The sequence below is a fragment of the Callospermophilus lateralis genome, chromosome 3, assembly GCF_048772815.1.
Source record: "Callospermophilus lateralis isolate mCalLat2 chromosome 3, mCalLat2.hap1, whole genome shotgun sequence".
NCBI classification, from domain to species: Eukaryota; Metazoa; Chordata; class Mammalia; order Rodentia; family Sciuridae; genus Callospermophilus; species Callospermophilus lateralis.
This window is the reverse complement of record NC_135307.1, coordinates 197,883,237-197,908,035: the sequence shown is the minus strand read 5'-3', so window position 1 is coordinate 197,908,035 and position 24,799 is coordinate 197,883,237. Positions and strand designations below refer to the sequence as shown.

The 24,799-nt window shown below is 50.3% G+C and overlaps 1 protein-coding gene and 1 pseudogene across 4 annotated transcripts in view; one reads left to right on the top strand and one right to left on the bottom strand.

Annotated features, from left to right (window-relative positions):
• Window positions 1–14,096, top strand: part of Gmeb2 (glucocorticoid modulatory element binding protein 2) — a 28,720-nt gene extending 14,624 nt beyond the window's left edge. For all 4 annotated transcript variants that reach the window (XM_076852116.2, XM_076852118.2, XM_076852117.2 and 1 more), the window contains 7 exons: window positions 520–647; window positions 6,024–6,127; window positions 7,654–7,811; window positions 10,076–10,147; window positions 10,398–10,535; window positions 10,729–10,851; window positions 11,375–14,096. In XM_076852116.2, the coding sequence (XP_076708231.1) occupies window positions 520–647; window positions 6,024–6,127; window positions 7,654–7,811; window positions 10,076–10,147; window positions 10,398–10,535; window positions 10,729–10,851; window positions 11,375–12,015 (1,364 nt within the window). In that variant the 3' untranslated portion in view covers window positions 12,016–14,096. The remainder of the gene's footprint in view (window positions 1–519; window positions 648–6,023; window positions 6,128–7,653; window positions 7,812–10,075; window positions 10,148–10,397; window positions 10,536–10,728; window positions 10,852–11,374) is intronic.
• LOC143394552 (large ribosomal subunit protein eL30 pseudogene) lies at window positions 4,817–5,113 on the bottom strand (annotated as a pseudogene).
• Window positions 14,097–24,799: the final 10,703 nt, after the last annotated feature.

The window sequence follows — 24,799 nt, the reverse complement described above, 5'->3', positions numbered from 1 at the left end:
TGGGGCCCCAGGTCCTCCTGGGTGTGGCCAGGCATATGTGATGAACCCTTTCCCTGCTTGTGGCTGGTGGGAGGGCAGGAGGGGTCACCTGTGTCTTGCAGCACTCTCCTTTGGGGATTCTCTGTGCTTGTTGCTGAGCCTGGCAGTGAGTGTCAGTAGATGGTCTTTTAGCACCCGGGGAACTTGGTGTTACCAGATAAAAAGCCCTCAGTTTCTAAGGTCTGGTTTCCCTAACATGGTTCCAACTAAAGCTCGATTCATCCCCGTAGGTGACTCTTGAGTCCAGCCACAGTTACTGGGGTTCCTGAACACTGCTGTAGTCTGATGTGCTCTGTGGATCCATCTGGAGTGCTGATGGGCTGATGAGGATCCTGCCTTTTTGGCTCACTTGGGTCTTCCTGGATTTAGTGTGGGTTTCCAGGTTGACAACCAGTGCTTTCTGCATTGTAAGAAGTACTTTGGAGAGGTCACAACTGATTTTGTGTTTCTGCCCTTCCCTGTCCATGTGCCTGTGAGAAGTGAAGATGGCTGAAGAGGGGGAAAGCTTGGAGGCTGAGATTGTGTATCCCATCACCTGCGGAGACAGCAGAGCCAACCTGATTTGGAGGAAGTTCGTTTGCCCTGGCATCAATGTGAAATGTGTTCAGGTGAGAGCTACCACAGACATTTGCTGGACCCCTATTCCGGGATCCTGTGCCTGGGAGGAGGAGGAAGAAGCTAGGAGCCAGCCTTAAGGACAGGATTGTAGCTGTGGGCACAATGGAGAATGCCTCCAGCAGGAGTAGTTCTTATTTCTGGAGAGATGTGGGTGGAAATCAGCACTGTGTGCAGTATATGGTCCTGTGGTGGAGACCAGTTGAGAATGGCTTTGTTTGGCAGACTGAGGTGTGTGCTTTAAAGAGACTCATTCACTGGCAGGGGAAAATGATGAGAAAGGCATTCTCCTCTGGCATCCTGCTTGTCCCTTTCCCAGATGCACCTTATGTTGAAAACAGTTAAAATGTTCATTAAGATTTTCACGAGGGATGGGGATGTGGTTCAAGCGGTAGCACGCCTGCCTGGCATGCGTGCGGCCCTGGGTTCGATCCTCAGCACCACATACAAAGATGTTGTGTCCACCAAAAATTGAAAAATAAATATTAAAAATTTTTAAAAAAAGTTAAAAAAAAAAAAAAAGATTTTCACGAAGCAGAGCCAGGTGTGGTGACACACAGCTGTAGTATCAGCTCCTTGAGAGGCTGATGCAGGAGGATTGCTTGAGCATAGGAGTTCAAGTCCAGTCTAGGTAACATAGACATTCTTAAAAAAAAAAAAAAAAAAGTCATCTGGGCACAGTGATACATACCTATGATCCCAGCAGCCCAGGAGGCTGGTACAGGAGGATTGTGAATTCGGAGCCAGCCTTAGCAACTCAGCAAGACCCTGTCTGTAAATAAAATATTAAAAGTCTGGGGATGTGGCTCAATGGTTAAGTGCCCTTGCGTTCAATCCCTGGTACAAAAAACAAACAAACAAAAACAAAACAAAGTCAAAGATATATACGTATATGTATGTATATTGAACTCAGGGGCACTTGAACACTGAGCCACATCCCCAGATCTATTTTGTACTTTATTTAGAGACAGGGTCTCATTGAGTTGCTTAATGCTTCGCCATTGCTGAGGCTGGCTTTGAACCTGCGATCCTCCTATCTCAGCTTCCCAAGCAGCTGGGATTATAGGTATGTGCCATAGCACCCAGCCCCCAAAGATATTTTTAAAAAGGATCTTCCAGATGTGTCTTTATACTTGACTGAAAGGGAGAAGTTGTCAGGACCCAGGCCTGAGTTAGGGCAGAGTCCAGCTTTTGTTGGAGAGCCTTGCATAGGGTGGGTTTCTCAATCTTACAGGCTGGGTGAGAAGACCAGACTGTCCTCCACTCCCAAGGGATGTGGGGGCTTGATCCCTCTAGAGCCATCTGCCAGAGAGCTCTGCTGAGTATATTCTTCCAGCCTCACCTTGCCCACAGCAAGGAGGCACTGTCTCCAGGCTGGGCACCAGAGGCAAATGATGGCCTTCTGGCATTCACACATGGTCTGTGTGGCTCAGTGGCTTCTGGCTGACAGTCCTCAGGATTTGATAGAGGCAGATGAAAAGCCCTCTTTGCAGGAAAGTATCCTTATATCAGGCTTTAAGTAATTTCCACAACATGCTAAGAAAAGGAGCAGCTCACAGTGTAACAAGCCAAAACACTGGACACAAGAAGTGGTCACCCCGAGCAAGTGCCTTCAGAGAGGCTCCAGCAGGGGTTGGGACCCACAGAGGTTTCAGCTTGTTCTGTAATATTGGGTATCGAATCTAGGGCCTCATATGAGATATGTTAGACTGAGCTAACCTCTGGCCCTAAGTGTCAGAATTTTAAGACATAGAACATAAAATAATTATGTTTAATTTATTTCAAGAAATAAAGAGAAGCTTGAATACAGTAAAGAATAAACAGATTTGATGAAAGCACAACTAGAAATGAAGAATAGAATTAGAATTAAATACTTGGTTGATTGGCATCAGAGCAGATTAGACATAACTAAAGAGATGACTGGTGAACTGGAAGACACAACCAAAGAATTCAGCCAGAGTATTCTCCACAGAAGAAAGAAGGTGGAAAATAGAAGCAGGAGAAAATCCACCATGTCTGTTTGCAAAGAGGGTGTGAGTGCCTCATGGTTGTGGGAGGGTGTCAGTCCACAGTTCAAGGGACCTCACAAAGTCCACAGTGGATTAAAAAAAAAATTTCACTGCCTCCACCTGGGACAATTTAACCTACAGGTAAATAACAGTGAGCTGGAGTGCAGCTTAGTGGCAGAACACTTGCCTCTTATATACTGGGTTTAATCCCTAACTCAGCAAAAAAATTTAAAAATGGGGACATGGGCTTTCACTGAAGTAGGAGCTGGGCATGATGACCACACCTGTAACCCAGCAACTTGGGAAGCTGAGCAGGAGGAATGCAAGTTCAAGGCCAACCTGGACAACTTAGCAAGACCCTGTCTCAAAAGGAAAAAGTGCTTGAGTTGCAGCTCAGTGGTAGAGCACTCCTGAGTTCAATCCCCAGTGCTACAAAAGAAAATCAAAAGCAAACAGCTCAAGTAGGACAGAAATCTGTGAGTTTCTATTTACCGCAATGTACTCCATGTCATTTTCTCGCACACAGTAAGTGCACAGGGTGGAGTGGAGTGCTCATGTTAGAATACCAGACATGAAGGAGTGACAACTGGGAATGCCAACGCTCAGTCCATCCTCATGGACCACATTCAAAAATGGAGGGCAGTAGCTGCAGTGGGAAAGCCTGCCAGACACCGCCATGTCCAGGTGAGGGATGTCTGCCTCACCCACATCGGGATGTATGGGCAGGAGTTTTTGACTGCCCCCGAGAAGATCCAGACACAAATCGAGGCACCTGACCTATATGCTTGGCAATGAGAAGGCTCAGAAAGACCAAGAAAGGCTGGGGAGCTGCTCCATCATGAGGAGCCTGCAGAGATGCTGTGGCCATATGCATCAGTCCGGGGTCAAGTGACCATCAGGGAAGCGCAGTCACTGGTCTGAACATGGATTGCAGACTAGGTGGTGGTACTCCTGAGAGCTGCCCTCTGGCTATGCTGAAGTACCTTGTTTATAGGAAACACATGCAAATGGTCTGGGGTCCAGCATCAAAGGCCTAGAAGAGGGTGCACATCCATGCACACGCCTGGATGAGGGGAGCATGGAGGGCCAGTCAGTTGCAGAAAGCCTGCTGCAAGGACAGCAGAGCTTCTTGGATTGTCCTTACAGTTAATAAACAGAAAAAATAAATAGGCTGTAACATAACATCACAGTTATTGTGAAATGAGAGAAGCACAGGGATGGAGAAGACCCTCAAGATGGCTGGCAGCAGACCTTTGCCCTGAAGGAAGAGTCCAAAAGCAGTGGGGCAGAAGCCAGAGGTGGTAGGCTGGGTGCTCCCTGTGTCCAGGGAGAACAGATGCCTATGGCGAAGTCATCTCTGGAAATTCATTTTCAGGCATAACTGAGTTGCTACCAACAGATCCTCACTGAAGAATGTTCTGAATGTGTTTTAGGTAGAGGAAAGAGATCCCAGATGGAAGTGTCCACTGTTCAAGGGACCTTCATGTGAGGGACATGTCCTGATATCCTGGGAGGGTCTAAAGATAAGCACTGGCCACACAGCAGTGCCCAGGAAGCCCTGAGCTCTGATGGCTTAGGCATAGCATACAGGGCCACAGGAGAGGACAGAGCTGCAGAGAAGAACCTGGAACCAGAGAGAGCAGTCATCCCAAAGGAGGGCAAGAAGGGAAAGGGACCTCTAGAGCCCATGAGGCTGGTGGACCAAAGCCTGGAGCAAAATCAGGCCAGGTGGGCACTGTCCAGCACAACCTCAGGCAGGAGAAGGCTTTTGGCAGAACCAGGCTCGCAGAGGCCATGCCTGCCTCTGAGGATTTAAGGCAGCATAATGTGGCTGAGGGGTCTTTCCATCCTGATGGGCTGCATGGAGGTGGCCTTCTCAACTGCAGCCTCGGGTATCAGAGAGGAGTGCAGAACTCATGGAGTGTGGAGCACCATCCCCACCAGCACTGCCTGCCCAGGCACTCTGCTTGGGTGGCAGGTGCCAGGATAAGGCAGCCCCAGGACCCAGCAACTCCTCCATCCCCAGTTTGCTTGTTTTCTAAGGAAACAACTTTTTTTTTTTTAAACACTCTCTGCCAAGTTTTATTAAAGAAAAATTTTACATGTTTCACTTTTCACCAGTATGTTCTGGCATGCTTCTAATGATATCAGAATCATTGGATCAATGATAGTGTGCACACACTGTAGTATTTTCCACATGCTGTGCCCAATTCAATATTATTGCCACTGTAGTGATGGACACCAGTTTCGGCCAACATGGCAAAGTATTCTATTTCAGATTTCCTCAAAGCTGGACAGTTGTTGGCGAGGATGACCAATTTCGCTTTGCCCTGTCTGATCATCTTCAGAGTTTGCTTGTACCTCGGTACATACTTTCCACTTTTCATAACAAGCTGGAGCCGAGAGTTCATTGACTCCAGAGACTTTTTCATCTCTTTTGCGGCCACCATCTTCCTGCCATAGAGCTAGAAAGAGGAAACAACTTTTTTTTTTTTTTTTTTTTAAAGAGAGAGAATTTTTTTTTTAATATTACTTTTTAGTTTTCGGCGGACACAACATCTTTCTTTGTATGTTGTGCTGAGGATCGAACCCAGGCCGCACGCATTCCAGGCGAGTGCGCTACCGCTTAAGCCACATTCCCAGCCCAGGAAACAACATTTATTAAAAAATATTTATTTTCTTAGTTGTAGTTGGACACAATATCTTTATTTTATTTATTTTTATGTGGTGCTGAGGATCGAACCCAGGGCCTTACATGTGCTAGGTGAGCACTCTACTGTTGAGCCACAACCCCAGCCCCAGGAAATAACATTCTATTTTCATCCTTTGGTTCTAATAATTGCTTACTTACTAGGATTGAATAGGATATTTTACCTTCTCAGCAGGGAGGACAGTCCCCTGACTTTGAAATGGTCATGTGTGAGCCTCATGCAGGATGGGGTGCTGTTTCTTGCTCTGTGGCCTGGCCTGGCAGCAGGGGTCATTCAGTGCTTGTGATTTTTTATTAACGTTACATTTTTTATGATGTAAGGTGTGTATATTATTTTTAAGGTGTGCTCAGACTGTCTGGAGGAAGAGTGCGCCACAGGCTTTTTTGCATTTGGTCAGCTCAGCCCTCCCCATTCCCAGACACATTGCACTTGTGGGCAGCAGTGTGCCAAGTGTGAGTACAGGGCTGGGCCTACTCCACTGGAGCACTCTGTGGCAAGGCTGGGGCTTCAGAACCTCAAAGAGGCTCTCCTCCCTATCATGAACCCTTTTTCAGGCTCCAGCAGCAGAGCAGAGCAGGGGAGGACAGGCTGTAGCTCTCTCAGACCAGAATCCAGGCTGAGTTGACCCTGACCTCTTTGCTTTCTGCAGTATGACGAGCATGTGATCAGCCCCAAGGAGTTTGTGCACCTGGCGGGGAAGTCCACTCTGAAGGACTGGAAAAGAGCCATCCGGATGAATGGTATCATGCTCAGGTAGGTGCCTGTAGGTGCACAGGGGGGTGGCTCACAGCCCTTGCTTTTCCCCTTTGGTTTTGGATTAGATGTGGTGGGTGCATATAGCTCTTTCTGCTCTGCTCACACCTTACAGAGTATGGGTCCACTCAGCAGGGACACTGTCAGACTTTTAGCATTATTTTTGTTTGTTTTTTGCCAGATCTCATTTTATTTTTCACCCATTCTTCAGTTGGGGGCTCCGGTGACTGTCACTGTTAAAAAGTTAAGGCACCCAGATCAAGCTCAGCATGGTCTTCTATATCAGCCTTATTTCTTTTTGTTCTCATTTAAAAAAAAAATTTCTAGGGGCATTAAAATCATACACAGTGGTGGGATTCCTGATGCCATGTTCATGTGTGCACATAACACAATTGGTCAGGCTTGTTCCCCAGCAACTTCCTTTCCCTGCCCTCCTCCCTTCCTTCTCCCCTCCCTTTATATGTGTGTGTGTGTGTGTGTGTGTGTGTGTGTATATATATACATATATATGTATATATGTATACTTACTTGTAGGTGGACACAATAGCTTTATTTTGTTTATTTTCTTTAATATGGTGCCAGGGATCAAACCCAATGCCTCATGCATGCTAGCAAGTACTCTACCACTAAGCCACAATCCCAGCCCCTCTCCCCTCCCTTTTGGTCTTACATTTGCCGCAGTCTCATGCGGACTACACAGATAGCTGGTAAACCTTGCTGGCTTACGTTCTTTGTGACCTGTGAGCCATAACTGGTCTGTGTACCTGGAGGTGTGAATGTTGCAAAGAGGGGGCCCCCAGCTAGTATCCACCTTGCCTCCTGGGAAGGTGCCCTTCTCTGTGCAGAGTGAGAGTTTGGCTTCAGGGCCTGCCACCAGCCCCAGGACATTCCCCACACCTCTCAGCCAGTCCCACCCAATAGCCTCTGGTTTTCTCGAACATGGTGGGTGGGCTAAGGAGGCGTGTTGTGAGCTATACATGTGTCTAAGGCCAGGTCTGCCCAAAGGCTCAGCCTGGTGGGAGCCCCTGACCTTGTTTACAGTCGTGGCAGGCTTGCTGAGAAATGCCAGACCAGGTTCCAGGACCTGGGAAGGCAGGTCCTCAGGATGTGCAGTGGTCATGAGCATTCTCCTGCAGTTGCTGGCCTCCTTTCCTGTCTGCCTTTTGAAGGCCCAGGCCTCTCCTGAGAGAGTGGCTCCCATGTCTCTGACTCAGAACTGGCCACAGGTGATGCAGTGGACTGAGCCATCTCCCCTGGTCTTCAGTCACAGCGTGGACTGGGCACCTCCAGATGTCTGCCGGCCAGTGCATATGTCTCCTTCCTGTGGACAGGGCCCTGAATGGGTGGGCAGAGCCCTGCATCTGCAGCACGTACTCATTGGAACTTCATAACTTTATGTGCCCAAGAGAATGCGGTTCCCCTCCCACCTCAAGAGACCCTGGCAGTTTAGCTGGCCGGCCCAAGTCAGGGTGGGGAATGAATTGTATTGGGCTGGGTCTCACCTGGGTTCTTGGTCCTCTTCACAGGAAGATCATGGACTCAGGGGAGCTGGATTTCTACCAGCATGACAAGGTCTGCTCCAACACCTGCCGCAGCACAAAGATAGACCTCTCCGGGGCCCGTGTGTCCCTGAGCAGCCCCACGGCCACAGAGTACCTCCCACTCACACCTGCTGCAGCGGATGGTAGGTAGAGGAATAGGAGGAAGGTCTCACAGACTGACCCCCTCTGGCTGCCTTGGTGCCTCCTGCCCCTCCCTCTCTCACAAAGGAAGTCTGGTGATTGCTAGGTTTATGGAACCAGAGATGGTCTACCTTTGTCTTGACAGGAGTATGTGGAATCCTGAAGGGACTATCTGTGTCCCTGCCTCCTCCCTCTCCCAGCCCTTCTCACATTTGGAACAGTGCCCCTCAGTGCTTGTGGCTTTTAGAGCAGCTTGTAGCTCTCTCTTCTGGCAGCTTGGATGCTGGTGATGATCTGGATTGTTCTTCCATGTGGAAGCTCAGGACCATAGAGATAAGGTGTTCCTAGGATTCCTTTCAGCTTCTTTTTTTCAAAAATATTTTTAGTTGTAGTTGGGCACAGTACCTTTATTTTATTTATTTATTTATTTTTATGTGTTGCTAAGGACTGAACCCAGCGCCTTGCACATGCTAGGGGAGTGCTCTACTGCTGAGCCACAACCCCAGCCCTTTCTTCCAACTTCTTCTTCTTCTTCTTTTTTTTTTTTTTTTTAAGATGGACACAATATCTTTATTTTATTTATTTATTTATTTATATTTTATGTGGTGCTCAGGATGAAACCCAGTACTTCACAAATGTGAGGCAAGCGCTCTGCCAATGAGCTGTAACCCTGGCCCCTTCTTCCAGCTTCTTGAAGGAGAAGTGTTCTTTTTTCTTTCTTTGATGGTGGTGCGGGGTGCTTGGGGATTGAACCAGGCCTCTCAGCTACATCCCCACCCCAAGCCCTTTTTATTTTATTCTGAGATATTTTTTTTTCGGTTCTGGAGATTGAATACAGGGCATATCACTGAGCTGTCCTTTTTATTTTTAGACAGTGTCTTGTTAAGTTGCTGAGGCTGGCCTAAAACTTGTGATTCTCCTATCTCAGCCTCCCAAGTTGCTGGGATGACAGGCATAGCCGCCGTGCCTGATTTGAGAAAGTCTTCTTAAACCAAGGCGTATCAAGGTTGGGTCCTGAGTCCCCATCATGTTACCTAGCAATGTCTGGCAGTGCTTTCTTTCTAGCACTGTCTCTTGCTATGCCTAAGTTGTCACTCCATGGCATTGGGTGGAGTAAGCTTCTGTGTGATGGGGTGGTCCTGTCATTCATTCCAGATGGGTTGATGGTAGGGGCTTCAGTGGTCCCTGGTTGAAGGAGAAGGGCCCATGGTGGCCTGAGGCCTTGTTGTTCCCCACATCCTTCTCTGTGTTCTGCCTGGTAGATGGGCTGAGTCCTGAGTAGCACAGGGAGGCTGCCTGTGGTGGTCGGGAGCTGGCTATTGCCAGTCTTTCCTTGGTTAGTGGCTACAGTTTGCAACATTCTGAGGGTACCTTCTGTTTAGCCCTTTCCTGGACCACAGCTCCAGGCCAGATGTTTGAAGTCTGGCAAGCATGGGAGGCATGCAGTCAGCATCCTAGGCAGCATACCCAGGGCTTGGCTCAGACTCTCTGCCCTGCCTTATTAAAGTGGGCTGTGGGTGATCAGCCAAGATAGGTGGGCACCCCTTTACTTATGTCTGTTCCACCCAAGAAAGGCACAGTCAGGGACAAGGTATATCTGGGTTGCTTTAGCCTGAACCTCTGAGAACCTTTGGCTTGTCTCTGGGTAGTCAGAGAAAGGTGGTACACCTGCTCAAGCCATGACAAGTGTTGGCTCATGCCTCACTTGATTCCAACACATCTTTGATGAGGGCAGAGCTGGCATAGGCTGGAAAGTTACCAAAACATCCGTCTGTTTCTGGGTCTGCTTCTTAGCCAGGCCTGGGCATGAAGCCTGTTGGAAACTCCAGGACGCAAATACAAACTATAGTCAGTTAGGGTTTGTAGCTACTGGAAATGTACTTGGGACAAGCCAGAATAGATGACTTGTCTTTCTTGATTTAGAAAAGTAGAAATATGATTGATTCATGTTAAGATCATGGTGGCATAATGAAAGATAGACAGTGGTAAAGAGAAAACTAGGGTAACTGGTTCCACACCCATCTGTGGGGCCAGATGGGCAGGAATCTCCACCAGCCCCTGCATCGAATCACACAGTGATGGGTGGAGGGCTGTTTCCTGTTCTTTGTCCTGGGTGTGTGTTCAAAGAAGTCATTCAAGTAACCGGGACATAAGGCAGGGGGTCCTTTGGTTGCTGTAGTCAGGCACAGCCTCGGGAGGGAGGCAGGACCTCCAGGTGTGGGAGCTGCTCCACGTCACACTCACCACGGCTCCACTCTACTCGTAGTGAATGGCTCTCCTGCCACAATCACCATAGAGACGTGTGAGGACCCCAGCGACTGGACCACAGCCATTGGAGGTATGTCCCTGTAGGCTTTCACAAGTGCACATAGTGGGGAAGCTGTCATCCGTACCCTGGCCATCATTGTCCCAGCGGGGGGGTTGGTGGGGTGGTGGTTAAGACAGAGCTCAGCCACTGGCCCGTTAGACATGGGCTGTAACATGCCCTGACCTCCCTGGGCAGTGTCCTTATGGCTGTCCAGGGCAGCAGTGCTCTTAACTACTCACCCAACCTCTTCCTGCTCACTCGACCTCTTCTTCCCCAACAGATGACACATTTGCCTTCTGGCGGGGGCTAAAGGATGCTGGCCTGCTGGACGAGGTCATTCAAGAATTCCAGCAGGAACTGGAGGAAACTATGAAAGGCCTGCAGCAGAGGGTGCAGGACCCTCCCCTGCAGCTTCGAGGTAAGGGAGATTGAGCTGCCCCCAGCCTAGACGCAGGACCTGCTGTGCTGAGGGGACTGGGGCGGAGGGTGCGCAGCCTGTGTTCTAGACATCTGTGGAGCTGGCTCCTGCCAATGCAGCCCTGAGGAGCTGGCCTCTGAATGGGCTGGATGGGGCCTGGGTGTTCACCAAGGGCTTGCATTGCTCCTCTCAGATGCTGTCCTCCTCAACAACATTGTACAGAACTTTGGCATGCTGGACCTAGTAAAGAAGGTGCTGGCCAGCCACAAGTGTCAAATGGACCGCTCTCGGGAGCAGTACGCCCGGGACCTGGCAGGTACACCAGCAACAGATGGGGGGATCGGGGTCTCCATGGCTACCTCTGGGCTTCTCTCTGTCATAGCTGTGCATGTGAGCTTTTCCTCTGGGGCCTGGCAAGTGAGGACATAGGCATCATACAGGAGTCAGTAAAACTCAACAGCCATGGTCCTTAGATCTCCAGGTTGGAGGCAGAGGTCACAGCACCTACCGACCTCCCTGCAAGGCCAAGTGGCTATTTAAGAGAAGTGGAGAGAAAAGGAAGGGCCACCCTGCCACCAGCAGATGTGCCTTGTGTCCTCTGCATCTGCTCCCAGCTCCTGCTCTTGTGGTCCTTTGTGTGTGCACTGCACATGAGTGTGAATAGGCTTACTTGGCCCCAAGGGCAGCTTTGCCTGCAGAGACTGCCTGACATACAACTTTCACCTGGGAGCAGTGGCCCTGGTTGTCCCCTCTGCTGGCCTCATCTTAGGCAGGGGGCCCTGGGTATCTGGTGCTGGTGGCTCCTGGGCTACCTTGTGGTGACATCTGTGTCCCTGCAGCTCTGGAGCAGCAGTGTGACGAGCATCGGCGCCGTGCCCGGGAACTGAAGCACAAATCCCAGCACCTCAGCAATGTGCTCATGACACTCACACCTGTGCCCCTGCCACCCCCTGCCAAGCGGCCTCGGCTTGCACGTGCCACGTCTGGACCAGCTGCTGTGGCCTCGCAGGTGCTCACCCAGTCCGCGCAGATTGCCCTTGGCCCAGGCGTGCCTGTGCCCCAGCTGGCCAGTGTGCCACTTGGTAAAGTGGTATCCACGCTGCCCTCAGCTGTCCTGGGCAAGGGTTCTCCTCAGGCTCCACCAGCCAGCTCGCCAGCCTCACCGCTGCTCGGTGGCTACACAGTCCTGGCCTCCTCGGGCTCCAGCTTCCCCAGCACAGTGGAGATCCACCCGGATGCATCCAGCCTCACAGTCCTAAGTACAGCAGCCATGCAGGACGGCAGCACTGTGCTGAAGGTGGTCAGTCCGCTACAACTGCTCACGCTTCCCAGCCTGGGCCCCACCCTGCAGAATGTGGCTCAGGCGTCACCTGCAGGCAGCACAATAGTGACAGTGCCCACTGCCACGGCCCCAGGGCCTGAGGAACATACAACCACCATTGAGGTGGCTGCTGTGGCAGAGGACCATGAGCAGAAGTAGCCAGGAGCCTAGGCCTCTTGCAGGGTATGTCCTGGGAGGATGAGGCCCCTCAGGGCGGGTGGAGCTGGCTGCCTCTCCTCAGGCCGCTGCAGGCAGAGGCCATGGGGCTGGCTCAGCACAGGCAGGTCTAGTGGGCTGAACCAAAGAGAGGCATCACTAGGCAAATGAGAAGACAGATGCCAGCAACCTGGAAGATGGGTCTTCAAGTCCAAACTTCCTCTCCTTTTCTCTTGGGAAATAGACTTTCCACCTGTTGCTTGTTGATACTGTTTACACATTGGGCCTTGAGAAGGAGCCAGGGGAACAGTGGCCAGGAGGAGTGCATCTGGGTGCAGCCAGGTGCAGGCAGCAGAGCCAGGGCGGCAGGTGCCTGAGACCGTGAAGGTGCTGGTAGTGCCAGAGCCCTCCAAGTCACTGAGGTCCTGGTGCCCATGCGCCGTCTCGGGGACATTACTAACACATGTCTTGGGAACTGTACCCAAGTGTGGAAACCCATGGATCCTATGGATTTGGTTTCTTCCCACAGTTTTCTGTAGGGTTAGTGTGGCCACGCCCCACTCCTCTGCCTGTGTGGGAATGTGCACCCTGGGGGCCAAGATGCAGGCCCCGGGCAGCACCTGCCCCCACCCCAGGTGCTTAGATGGGGCACCCAGGCATACCAGGCAGGGTCAGGAGCCATTGATCACGTGCTACAGGTGTTTTTAAGTGAATTGCTTAGTAGGCTTCCAGGAAGAATCAAATTTGTAGCATTTTCAACCAAAACAATGCTGAGTGCCTAGGCTTCCCAAGGCAGCTCTGGTATGGGCCTGGAGCACTTGTGTATGCACCTGGCCCCTCCCCAAGATGAGGCTCTGCTGGGTTTGTATAGGGGTGTTCCTTCAGACTTGGGGGTGCTGAGATGGCCCCTGTGTGCAGTCAGCTGTTGGGACCCCCAGAGCATAGAGCAGGCCAGTTGGGGGACGTGGGGCCCAAGATGTTCCAGGAAGGGCTGTCTGTTGACAGTTTGCAGATCAGGGTTTGGGATCTCGAGGAAGACCAGGCAGGGGGCTGTCCTCTAGGCCAGAGCCTCTGGAGCTAGACATTTCAGGAAGTGGGATAATCCCTGGGGCCAGTTATCCATAGACCCTTCTGGTGGTTGTTGGCCAAGAACCCCACAGCAGGAGAAGGCTGCAGTCCCTCTTTGCTGTTTTGAAAGGAACTAGCTGTCCCTCTCTCTGTCCATCCATCCCACTAAGTGCCCAGACCCAACCTTTATACCTTTGTTTTGACCAGGGCCCCACGTCAAGCTACTGTTCTGTTTCTTATTTTCTTTCTGTTACATCCTTGTTTGCTGTTAGGAATCAGCTGGTTTTGGCGTGATGTTTATCTATTTGTGTACATACTCCTTTTTTTAAACTCATTTTTATTTGAGTTTCAAGTTCTGTGACATGGGGCAGCATGACCTTGTAGGCCTCAGGAGGATGCAGGTGTGGGCATGGCCCAGCAGCTCAGGCAATGTGAGACATGGTGTCACTGGTGGGGACCTATGGGGCTTCCCTTGGCCGGCATCTGCCATGCTCTCTGCCTGCCTTTCCGGCTGTAGAGCATTTTCCCTCTGTAAGATTCAGGTGGGACTGCTTCAGCCCCTGCCTCTCCATCCACGGAGGCACTGCAAGGTTCAGTTACCTTCAGAGCCATATACATAAGCCCCAGACCAACTTGGAATTAATTCCCTTCCCTTTCTCATGGTGCCCCAGACTGCCCTCAGCCATCTGCCACCAGCCCCTCCCACAGGAACCCACCTCACTGTGGGTGGAGGGCTCTCCCCCCCCCGCCCCCCCCCCTGCAGGGCCTGCTGGTTGCTCAGGGGTGGGGGGGTGTTTGAGCCTCCCACTGCTCCTCAAGGCTGGCCAGGGTGTATTCAGTGGCTGCCTTCAGTTTAGTTTTCTGAGGAAATGGGACTGGATTTGGTTTTTGCAGAGGGAGTGAGCTCAGTGCATGCCCAGAGGCACCTGGGGAAGGGCATTGCTTGAGTTTCACTTTCTGTGTTTTGCAAGTATCTGCTGGGTACTTTGACATAAAATAAAAACCTTTTTCATTAATTCTGTGTCTGGCTCTGGGAATGGCAGGCTGTGGAGGGAATGAGTTTATGAAAATGCCCCCACTCCCATGGTGGACAGGGCCATCCTATCTTGGGCTTCTCACAGACACCTGCTAAGTCCTTTCCAAATGTGGTCAGGGGTTCTTGAGTCAAGCATTTTCATAACAACACCAGGTGCCATTTGGTGTCACGCTTCCTGTGGAGTGGGGTGGGTTTTCTGCAGGTCTGACATGGACCAGGACAGTCTCTGTGCCAGTGTCTGCTGCTGCCTCAGAGGATAGCTTTTGAGCAGCAGGGCTGTGCTGAACACAGCAAGGGTACTGCTGGAGAAGCCATGCCTCACCCAGGGCCTCCACCAGGGGCCCTTCAAGCTGGTCATCTCCTTGCTCTTTCTCCAGTGCCCCTGCACCTCCCTGGCCCCGTGTCCCAGGGCTACACAGGTTCACACCCCACCACCACCCAGAAAATCCCAACACCACCCATAAAACCCCTGTGTGGAGAGGCCAGTGCTGTGGGAGACAGAAGAGCATGTGCTATGAAAGTGGCCAGTCCCTCAGGGTCCCAATCCAAAGACCTGTTCTCCAGACCTGGAGCTTCTCTGCATGCACATGTCTGCAGCAGTAAAGTGCTGGGCACAGTAGCACATGTCTGATCCCAGCTGCTGGGAGGTGGTGGTGCTGGGTCCAGGACCAGAACTCAGGGGTAGAACACATGCCTGGTGTGCATGAGGCTTTGGGTTCATTCCCAGCACCACAAAAAAGGTATATACATAAAAAGTAAATAAAAAGGGCTGGGGATGCAGCCCAGTGGTAAAGCATCCCTCGGTTCAATCTCCAGTACCAAAAAAAGCTAATGAACATGCTATGGCCTTGGTGGCCTCCCTCCCCATAACATCTCTAGGCGCCTTGGATTCAGTGGGTCCAAGACAGATGTGCTGCTTTATTTTCTACCCTGAATCTGCTCCTTCTTGTTGCTCGTCTCTGGGGAGGGCAGCACCACTTGCCCAGCTTCAGGCCCCCTCTCTGCCAGTGCCCTTGGAGATGCACCCTGCTCTGCCTCTTTCAGGCTAAGATGACCTCTCCCTGCTCCAGCATCTAGCTCACACTCCCTACTGCCCATTCTCCATGTTGTGGCCTCTCTTTGTCATTCAAATGCTGACCCTGCCAGGACTCCCCTCTTCTCTGGAGAGGGCTGTACCCTTAGTAGTGCCTTGTGATATCTACTTCTGATACTTAGAGTTCATAGCTGCAGAATGTGAATGTATAAGCTCAGAAGAGTTGGCTCTGGGCTTGTTTCTCCCAAGGGGACGTCCCTGGGGGTCACTTCAGCAATGGCCACTCAAGGTCAAGGACACAGGAGTGGAGGACTGAGCAGTAGCTGCCTGTCTCACCAGGGCTTCAGAGCCATAGAAGACAGAGTTCCCATGGGGCTGGCACTGAATGAGGGTCTACTGTCTGGGTGGACCACAGTCTCCTGGTCCATGCCCTCTCAAGGGATACCTAGGTCTCACCAGGTTTTGGCTACTGGGAATAAAGCTGCTGTAAACAACCATGTGCAGGTTTTTGTGTGGCTGTGGTCTTCAACTCCTTGGAGTAAATGCCAAGGAATGTGACTGCTGGCTTGCAACCTGCCTTCCAGAGTGACCGCATTATGGTGCACCCTCCCAGAGGCAGATGCCATGCAGTGGTGCTCCCAGGAGTGGGGGCCCTGTGTCAGGTGTGTGTGGGGGCTCCTGTTGCTGCTCTGCTTTGCATCCCCAGTGACCTTTGTGGAGGCCTCTGAGTGCTACTCTGCACACTTCTTTGTGGAGGCCTCTGTGTGCTTGCTGCTCTGCACACCTCTGGGAGGCGCCTGTTCAGGCGGGGCTTTTGCCCACCAGTTTTGTTTATATGTTATAGTCAGACACAATACATATTTATTAATTTATTTATATGTGGTGCTAAGGATTGAACCCAGGGCCTCGCACGTGCTAGGTGAGTACTCTATCACTGAGCCACAGCCCCAGTCCCCAGTTTTATTTTCTTATTGCTGACTTGTTTTGTTCTGGGTTGCAGGTTTTTGTTTTTAATCTTGAGATGGGGTCTCCCTGTACCGCCAGGCTGACCTCAGACTCCTGATCAAATGATCCTCCTGCTTTTATCGTTGAGTTTTAAGTTTTAGGAGGTTGGATGGTTGGTTGGTTGGTTTTAATTCATGTGTTTTGTATATTAGTACTTTATCAGCTATGTCTTTTGCAAGCATTTTCTTCCAGGCTGTGGCTTGTCCTCATTCTCTTATGAAAGATGTCCTCGTCTTTCACAGGGAAAAATAAAGTCCCATCCCTTTTTTGTGATACTGAGGATCAAATCCATGTCCTTGCATTTGCTAGGCAGACTTTGCCACTGAACTAACCCCAGCCCTCTTCTTGGAGCTTTCCAGTTTGGCGTCTCACACCTGGCTCCATGGCCCATCCTGAGTGATCTCGTGGAAGGCCAGGTTTGTGCCTATGTCCTCGCCATTGTGGTTTTTTTTTTTTTTTTTAATATTTATTTTTTAGTTATAGGTGGACACAATATCTGTATTTTATTTCTATGTGGTGCTGAGGATCACATCCAATTCCTCATGGATGGTAGGCGAGCACTCTACCTCTGAGCCACAACCCCAGCCCGCCATTGTAGTTTTGGTATGTGGATATCCACTTGTCCAGCATTCTTTTGCTAAAAAAGGAGTCTTTTTTTTTTTTTTTTCTATTGCATTTCTTTTGCTCCTTTGTCAAAGATCAGTCAACTGTATTATGTGGGTCTGTTCTGGGAGTCTCTGTTCTACTTGACCATGTATTTATGGTCATGTATTTATCTATTCTTTTACCATACTGTTTTGATCACTAGAGCTTTATATTAAGTCTCAAAGTTGAGTAGCTTCTGTCCGCTGTCTTTTATCTCTATAAAGTCTATGATCACTTTGTTGGCATCCTCAAGACAATTTGCTGGGATTGCCTCAAATCTATAGTTTAACATGAGTGCTTTATACATTTAATAGGATACTACCCTTATGCAGTGGTCATGCCTATAATCCCAGCAGCTCAGGAGACCGAGGCAGGAGGATTGCAAGTTCAAAGCCAGCTGGGCAACTTAGCGAGGCCCTAAGCAACTTAGCAAGACCCTGTCTCACAATTAAAAAAAAAAAAAAAAAAAAGGCATGGGGGATGCTGGGGATGTGGCTCAATGGTTAAGTGCCCCTGGGTTCAATCCCTGGTACCAAAGGAAAAGTTAGGACACTAGCTATCAGTGATCAGTGCAACTTCTTGCTTAGGTTTTCAAGTAAGTGTAAACACATTTAGTAGGTTGAGCAGTCAGTCAGGAGATGGTGGCTCATGGTTCTGTACACACGGAGAAGTAGAATGGAAGGTTCAGAGTTATTACATGCAGTAAAGATGGTATTTTGGGAATTTTTTTTTTAAATTCTGGAGGTTGAATACACGCACATTTTACTACTGAGCTATATTCCCAGCCCTTTTTTTAGGAAAAAAAATTCTTTTAATTGTGAAACAGGATCTTGCTAAGTTGCCCAGGCTGGAGTAGACTTTATGACCCTCCGGCCTCAGTCTTCTGAGTTGCTGGGATCACAGGTGTGCATTACAGGTGTGCCTGGTTCAGGAAACTGTGATTGCAGATCCCAGTTCAAGAAGTAAAAAATATTCTTTTTTGGTGGATTTCATCCTTCATTAAGCAGTGTCTCTTCTTTGATTTATCTTGTGTTATTTGGTTTTGCCCTAAATTCTAGTTTGATGTTAATATTGCTATGCTAGCATTTATTTATTCATTTTTGATTGATAGAAGCCTTTCATATTTTTTTTCTTTTTTATTTGTTTTTTGTTGTATCTATGGTAAGTCACAAGTACTGTATTCTCTTTAATTTATTTGTTTTGTGGTACGGAGGAGCAACACCCAGCGCTTCACCACTGAACTACATCTACAGCCCTGTTAAAAAATTTTTTTTAAAAAAAATTGAGTCAGGGTCTCAATAAATTGCCCAGGCTGGCCTCAAATTTGGGAATCCTCCTGCCTCAGCCTCCTGAGTAGCTGGGATTACAGGCATGGATCACTGTATCTAGCTTTTCTTTTTAAATCCATCTTGTGATCTTTAGTCTATTACTAGGATAATTTAATCCTTTTACATTTATTGCAGTTATTGGTTTATTTGGATGCATGTCTTTCATTAAGTTGTTCCATAGGCTGAATTATTTTTGCAGAATTTTCTCTCTCATGTGCTTGTCTGTGCAGTGCTGGGGGTCAAACCCAGGGCCTCACACATGCTGGGCCAGTGCTCTACCGCTAAGGTACACCCCTAGACCAGGAATTTTCTTGACTTATGTTTTTTTCTGCATTGGACTCTGCCTTTTCTTTCTTTTTTTTCCTAAAGTGCTGATGACTCTTGACTTTCTTCTTTCATGTGATGGCTTTAAAAAATTTACCAGGTATGGTGGTGCCTCCCTGTTAATAAGTAAATATATAAATAAAATGTTCATGAAGTATATGGCACGCCTCCCACAAAAGTTGGGGGTCTAATTCCCCACCCCTTGGTTTTGGACCAGCCTGGTGACTCTTTTTTTTTTGGTACTGGAGATTAGACCCCAAGCCACACTGAGCCACATCCTGTGCCCCTTTTATTTTATTTATTTATTAGTACCAGGAATTGAACTCAGGGGCACTCAACCACTGAGCCATATCCCCAGCCCTATTTTGAATTTATTTAGAGACAGGGTCTCACTGAGTTGCTCAGTGCTTCACCATTGTTAAGGCTGTCTTTGAACTTGCGATCCTCCTGCCTCAGCCTCCAGAGCCTCTGGGATTACAGGCATGTGCCACTATGCCTGGCTTATTTTTAATTTTTGATACAGGGTCTCATTAAGTTGCTTAGGGTTTCACTAATTTGCTGAGATTGGCTTTGAACTTGTGATTCTCCTGCCTCAGCCTCCGTAGGTGCTGGCATTACAGGAGTGTGCCACCACACCTGGCCTTGGGATTCACTTTTGAGGACTAGAATGTGGCAGCAATCAGGTTGGACTGGGAGAAGATGGTGGAGTTTCCATTCACCCTTTCTCCCCTGCCCACCATTTTGGACTTCAGCTGTTATTTTGGGTGATCTCGTAGAAGTGGAGGTAGGTGCTTAAGGAGCCTCAGGTGCCTCCTACTGCAGAATCCACCTCTCTGGCTGAGGATCTGGGTATCATAAGACCAGCTGACTTTTGAGTCTGTGCCTGTGTCTTTTGTGGCCATCATGGAGGGTTGTTTTATGTCTGGGTTTTGGGTCACTTGTCATAGTCATACTGACTGGAACTTGCTGTCGTAATCAACTTTCCTTCTGAACCCAGGTCCTGCTCATTGTTTGGTACCTGAGGGGATGCTCCGTGGTGTGTAGTGCTGGACCCTCTCTGTGCAGAGGGGTTGGCATGGGGCAGTTCCACCTGGGCCGGTTGGTTCTATGTGCAGCTCCTGCACCATGAGGGTAGAGTGGGTGTGTGCAAGTTCTGATTGCTGCCTCTGGCCTGGATGGATGCCTTGCTTGGTGGGCAGGGTGGGCTGCCCAAGGCCCTGTCAGATCCATCTGGCTCCAGCTCCTGACTCCATGAGGGATGGGGTATGTGGCACCTTGGGCTCCCCAAGCAACCAGAGGCCAGTATCGACTTGAGGCCGGCCGGCTGCACTCCTGGTGCACTGTTCCTTCTTGATATCTGGGTGAGCAGGAAGTGCATAGCCACACATGCACACATACAAATTGTGCTATGGTGAAACGTACGTTCAGTGAAACACACTGAACGTACGTTTCACCACAGCACTCCGGAGGACTGTGGCTGAGTCTCGGCGATGGACAGGGAACTGTGGCCCTGGCTGAGGTAGGGCATTCCCTCCTTCCCCTTCCCAGCCACTCCCCACTCTGCCACCATGAACTGGTTCACAGCTGCTCCTTAGCGTCATGTAATGCAACCATACATCGAAAATGTCTGTGTGTTGTTGGGCTCAGTGGCCAGGTCTGCATCTCAGCTACCAAGGAGGCTGAGGCAGGAGGATTGTAAGTGCCAGGCAGGCTGGTAACTTAGCAAGATCCTGTCTCAAAATAAAAAAGTAAAAAGGGCTGGGGTGTAGCACAGTGGCAGAGCACCCCTGGGTTCAGCCTTCAGCACCATGAAGGAAAGAAAAGGAAAGAGAAAGTGCAGATGTGTTTCATCTCCTTGGGCAGGTGTGGTAGGCATGCAGTTGTTTAGTCATGAGGTCAATGTTCATTTGACTTTGCCAGAAACTTCCAAACTGGTTTCTGAGCTGGCTGCACCATCTGGTGCCTCCTCCATGCCTGGGAGGGTCCAACTTCATCCAGGTACACAGCCTCACCTCAGGAGCTCTGGTTTGTGTCTCCAAAGGACTTTATGTGGAGTGTCTTTTTGTGCTTTTGGTCATTTTTATATTTTTTGTGTGAGGTGTGTCTCAAATATTTTGTTCATTTTTAGAAACCAGCCTTTAATTTTTGAATTTTAAAAATTTGAAACAATCTCAGGCAAGGGGTTAGCTCAGAGGCAGAGCTTGTCCAGCATAGCAAGGCCCTGGGTTCCATCCCTAGCACCCAAAAAAAACAAAGCAAAACAAAAAACCAATACCTGCTCTGGATTCCTTAGTTCTGTTTATTTTTACTATATCTCCTCTGTTGATAGTTTACCTTTTCATTTTTATCACTGATGTCCTTTAAAGAGCAGGAGTTCTGATATTTGTGGAAACAATTTACCAATTTTTCCATCAGTGCTTCCATGTCCTTTCAGAGAAGGGGCTGCCTCCCCAGGCTGTGAGGAGCTCTGGTTCCCACCATCTCACTCCATGTTCAGTTGGTCCTGGGAGCCCTTGAGCTGGGGTGCAGGTCAGGCCCGGCTCCCCGCCCCCGCAGCTTCAGCTCAGTGGTCCCAGCACCATTGTTGAAGACACCCTTCTGCTTGGCCCTCGAGGGGATTCTAGCTGACACCTGGGTCTGGGCTGGCTCCCCACACTGGCAACTGTGTCCCATCCAGCTTCTACAAGCTTGGGGTCACCCAGGCAGCCACACTGGGCCACAAGTAGCTACACAGTTCTTCCTGTCCTCTGCACACTGGCCAATCCCCAGTCACAACCACAGGCCCTAGAGGTGCCTGGTATGCACAGGGAGTGGCAGTGGAGCAGACACCCTGGAAGGTAACAGGCAGGTATCACAGTGAGGGCTGAGGCCAGAGGCCAGGAGTATGGACTTGACCCTCTGGGTTCCTAGAGCAAGCCACGTCTAGGTGTCCAGGGAGGAGCAGCACAGGGAGGCTGTGGGGGAAGGGAGGGTGGACTGTGTCCACTACCTGACTTCTTCCTCTGGGCATGTCATCCCACAGAGCATGAGGGGAGCCAGGCTCTGCAGGACCAAATGTCCAGGAATTTGGAATGGTCACACCCCAGCCCCAACAGAAGGGATCCCCCATGGCCTCGTTGGGCCTGCAGCCGCAGGCTGATGTGGTGGGATACTCCTGCCCACCCGTCTCCTTATACTGAGCGCATCCCCTCTCCCAGTCATTCTAGAGAGTTGGCCATGGAGTGGAGCACTCAGAATGACAAGGCAAGATGCCACCTGGGGGCATGGGCCCTTGGGGACACCCATGACATGCTCTTAGGAGGGTTTTGATCAAGCTATGAGTCTAATGGGGGTGGGGAAGCCCAGGCTGGCCACTGTGGGTGGGGACTAGCAGGGAAGTACAGCCCCCCCCTACTGGGGACTGATTTGAGGCATGCAGTTTGGGGAGGAGTGAGGTTGGGTTGGAGGCCCTGCAGAGATGCTGAGGGGGCAGGGCAAGGGGGCATCTGGGAGCACCCAGGGCCTAGGCGCTTCCTTGGCAATGTCTGTCTGGTACAGATACAGCCCCTCCCCTGATCCCAGGAGGAGGGGATCTGTGTCTTTCCCTGGCCTAAGCCAGGATCCCCGGGTGCTGACAAAATCTAGACATTACCACACCACAGCCACCACACTTGGCCACCTGGTCACTCCTGGATGAGCTTCTGCCAGAGCAGAAGTTACTGGGTGGGGGGAGGGGGACAGGTATTGGGTGCTGCTTAAGTGTCACAGCCAGAGCTGCTTAGAGCAAAAGATGCCCCTCAGAAAAGCTGGGCCTTGCCCCCAGACCACAGGAGACCTGGGCTGAATTTCCTCCATGGCTCCTAGCACTGGCAGAGGGCAAAGCCAGGCTAGGCACCGTTGACTCTGGGAACAAATGGTTCAGGAGATGAAGCTGAGTGGGGGATGGGAACGCACTTTGTCTCTTTTTAATTTGATTTTTTTCCCATACTGGGAATTAAACCCAGGGCTTCACATGTGCTAGCCAGGAGATAGGCAGGTGCTACACCACTGAGCTACACTCCCAGCACCTCCTCTTTTTTTTCAGTACCAGAGATTGAACCCAGGGGTGTTAACCCCTGAGCCACATCTCTAGCCCTTTTTTATATTTTGTTTAGAGTCAGGGTCTTGCTAAGTTGCTTAGGGCTTGGCTAAATTGCTGAAACTGGCTTTGAACTCATAATCCTCCTGTCTCAGCTTCCCGAGCTGCTGGGATTACAGGCGTGCACCACAGTGGCCAATTTCTAGTTCCTTTGTGGTGCGTGCAGTATTGTATCACATGCTTTGCCTACTTTTCTCTTAGACTGGATATCTTTCTGAATTTTTAAGATCTTTGAAATACTAAATCTTTAGATCTCTAAAATACTAAAGAATTGAGAATCTCACTGTGACATGAGCTAGGCTTGCTTTGCTCTTGTGTGGCTGGACCTGTCAGCAGCACACTGGTAGATGTTTAACAGCTGACTCTCTGAGAAGGAAAGAACTATTGAACACTGTCCCTCATGGTCTGCTCGGAGTAGAGTCCCTGAGTCCTGAGTGGGAAGGAGTATGCCCAACATGCTGGCTGCAGGGATGGGACCTCCTTTGGAAGGCCAGTCCTATACAAGACTACTGACTGGCAGACACGTTCTGCCTAGGTTTCTTCCAGGGTCTCTGTGGTGGTTGCGTTTCCTGTTTTAGTCTTCTGCCTGTCACTATTTGCATCAAGGCCTTCCCCACTCTGCTGTTTTTGTTTCAGGATGTGAGGATCGTTAACCAGGCTTGAACAATCTGACTTCCCCTGTGGTCTGAAGCGCTGCCACTCTTCACAGGTGACACTGGCATGTGCTTGGGTTGGCTTCAGGGCTCTCTGCTAAGCCCTGAAATCTGCTGATGTGCTTGTGCTCGTGCTCTCCCTTCAGGGGTTTGCAGTGCACATGCTCGGGATACTCTTTCTAGTGATTGTCCTGCCTGTTCTTGTTTATGAGATGCTTTCCCAAAAGAATCTTACAACCAGCATGTCTACTATGCCCCATTTCCTTTGGCACTTCATTGTAATTTGCATTATTCAGACAGATTTAGGGTTAGGTCTTCCTGTGTGAGAACAGAGCCCTCTTGCTGTCTCAGCAGTGCCCCATGATCCCCAGGAGTACCCGAAGATCTTGCATGTTTCTCAACTTCATTTTTTGTGCTGCTCCTGTTTGGGAATCTCTTTCTCATCCTCTCTTCTGATATCTGTGTGTTCAGAGGCTCCTGGTTATTGGTGTGTGCCCAGAGGTAGAGCTTCTGCTTGTCACTTGCCTGGTGGGAGGGAGATTGGAGACAGATGTGCCTTATTGTTTGAGGGACCACAGTGCTGCATTAGCTATCAACTGCCGTGTAACAAGCCACCCAAACCCAGTGCTTAAAACCACAGTCAACATTTATGATCTCGCTGCTGGAAGTGACAAGGTCTGGTTCCGGCTTGGCGTCTACTGAGGCTGCAGTCAGGCTGTCGGCCAGGGCTGGAGGTTGGCAGGAGCCTCAGTTCTCCCCGATATGGCTCCCCTCTGGGAGCAGTGGTCCTGGGGTGTCCCCCAACATGTGTGGTCAGAGAGAGCAGGGAGGGAGGAAGTTGGCAGTCTTTTTTGATACCCAGCCAGTTTTGTACCAGGCTCCCTGGCTGCTCAGGTTGGCCTTTGGAGTGGGCGAGATCAGGATCCTGTGCCCACAGTTTCCTGGCTCAGCTGGGGATCAGCTGGCTGTGTAGCCTTTGGGGTGACTGCTGCGCTCAGCTGATGGTGGCCCTTCTCCACAAGGCCAGGAGGTTAGGCACAGCTCAAGAGAGGTTGTGTAATGCTCCTGGCTCTTCAAGTCATAGCTTGGACCTCTTCATTTGTTTTAATGGGTTGGATGTAGTCACTAGAGCCTCAGAGGGATGTTTCCTTTTAGGAAAGGGCCCCTCCCCCTGCAGAACTCTCAGCCCGTTCCCCCTCCCCAGTACTCCTTCCTAGCCAGAGTGCACTTGTATGGGCTCCGGGGTCTGCAAGAAAGTGCTCCTCACCTCCACTAGGAATACCTTTTAAACCCCAAATGGGCATGGCACCATTAGCCATCTGCCCAGGTTGAAACGCCCCCTCCGTACATCCAAGGCTACAGAAGAATGTGTGTGTGAGGCTGGGGCCAAGAAGAGCTGACCCCAGGGTACCCCAGGACTCTTCCTACTTTCATCCACAGTCCAGGGAGCTCCACCAAGGCTGGGAGGGGAGGTGTCACTCGGGGGCGGGGCGGGGCGGGGGCGGGGCAGGGGTCAGTGAGGTAATTTCCGTGATCAGGCATCTGAGGTTTGAGCCGCCCCAGGGGCAGAATCGAAAG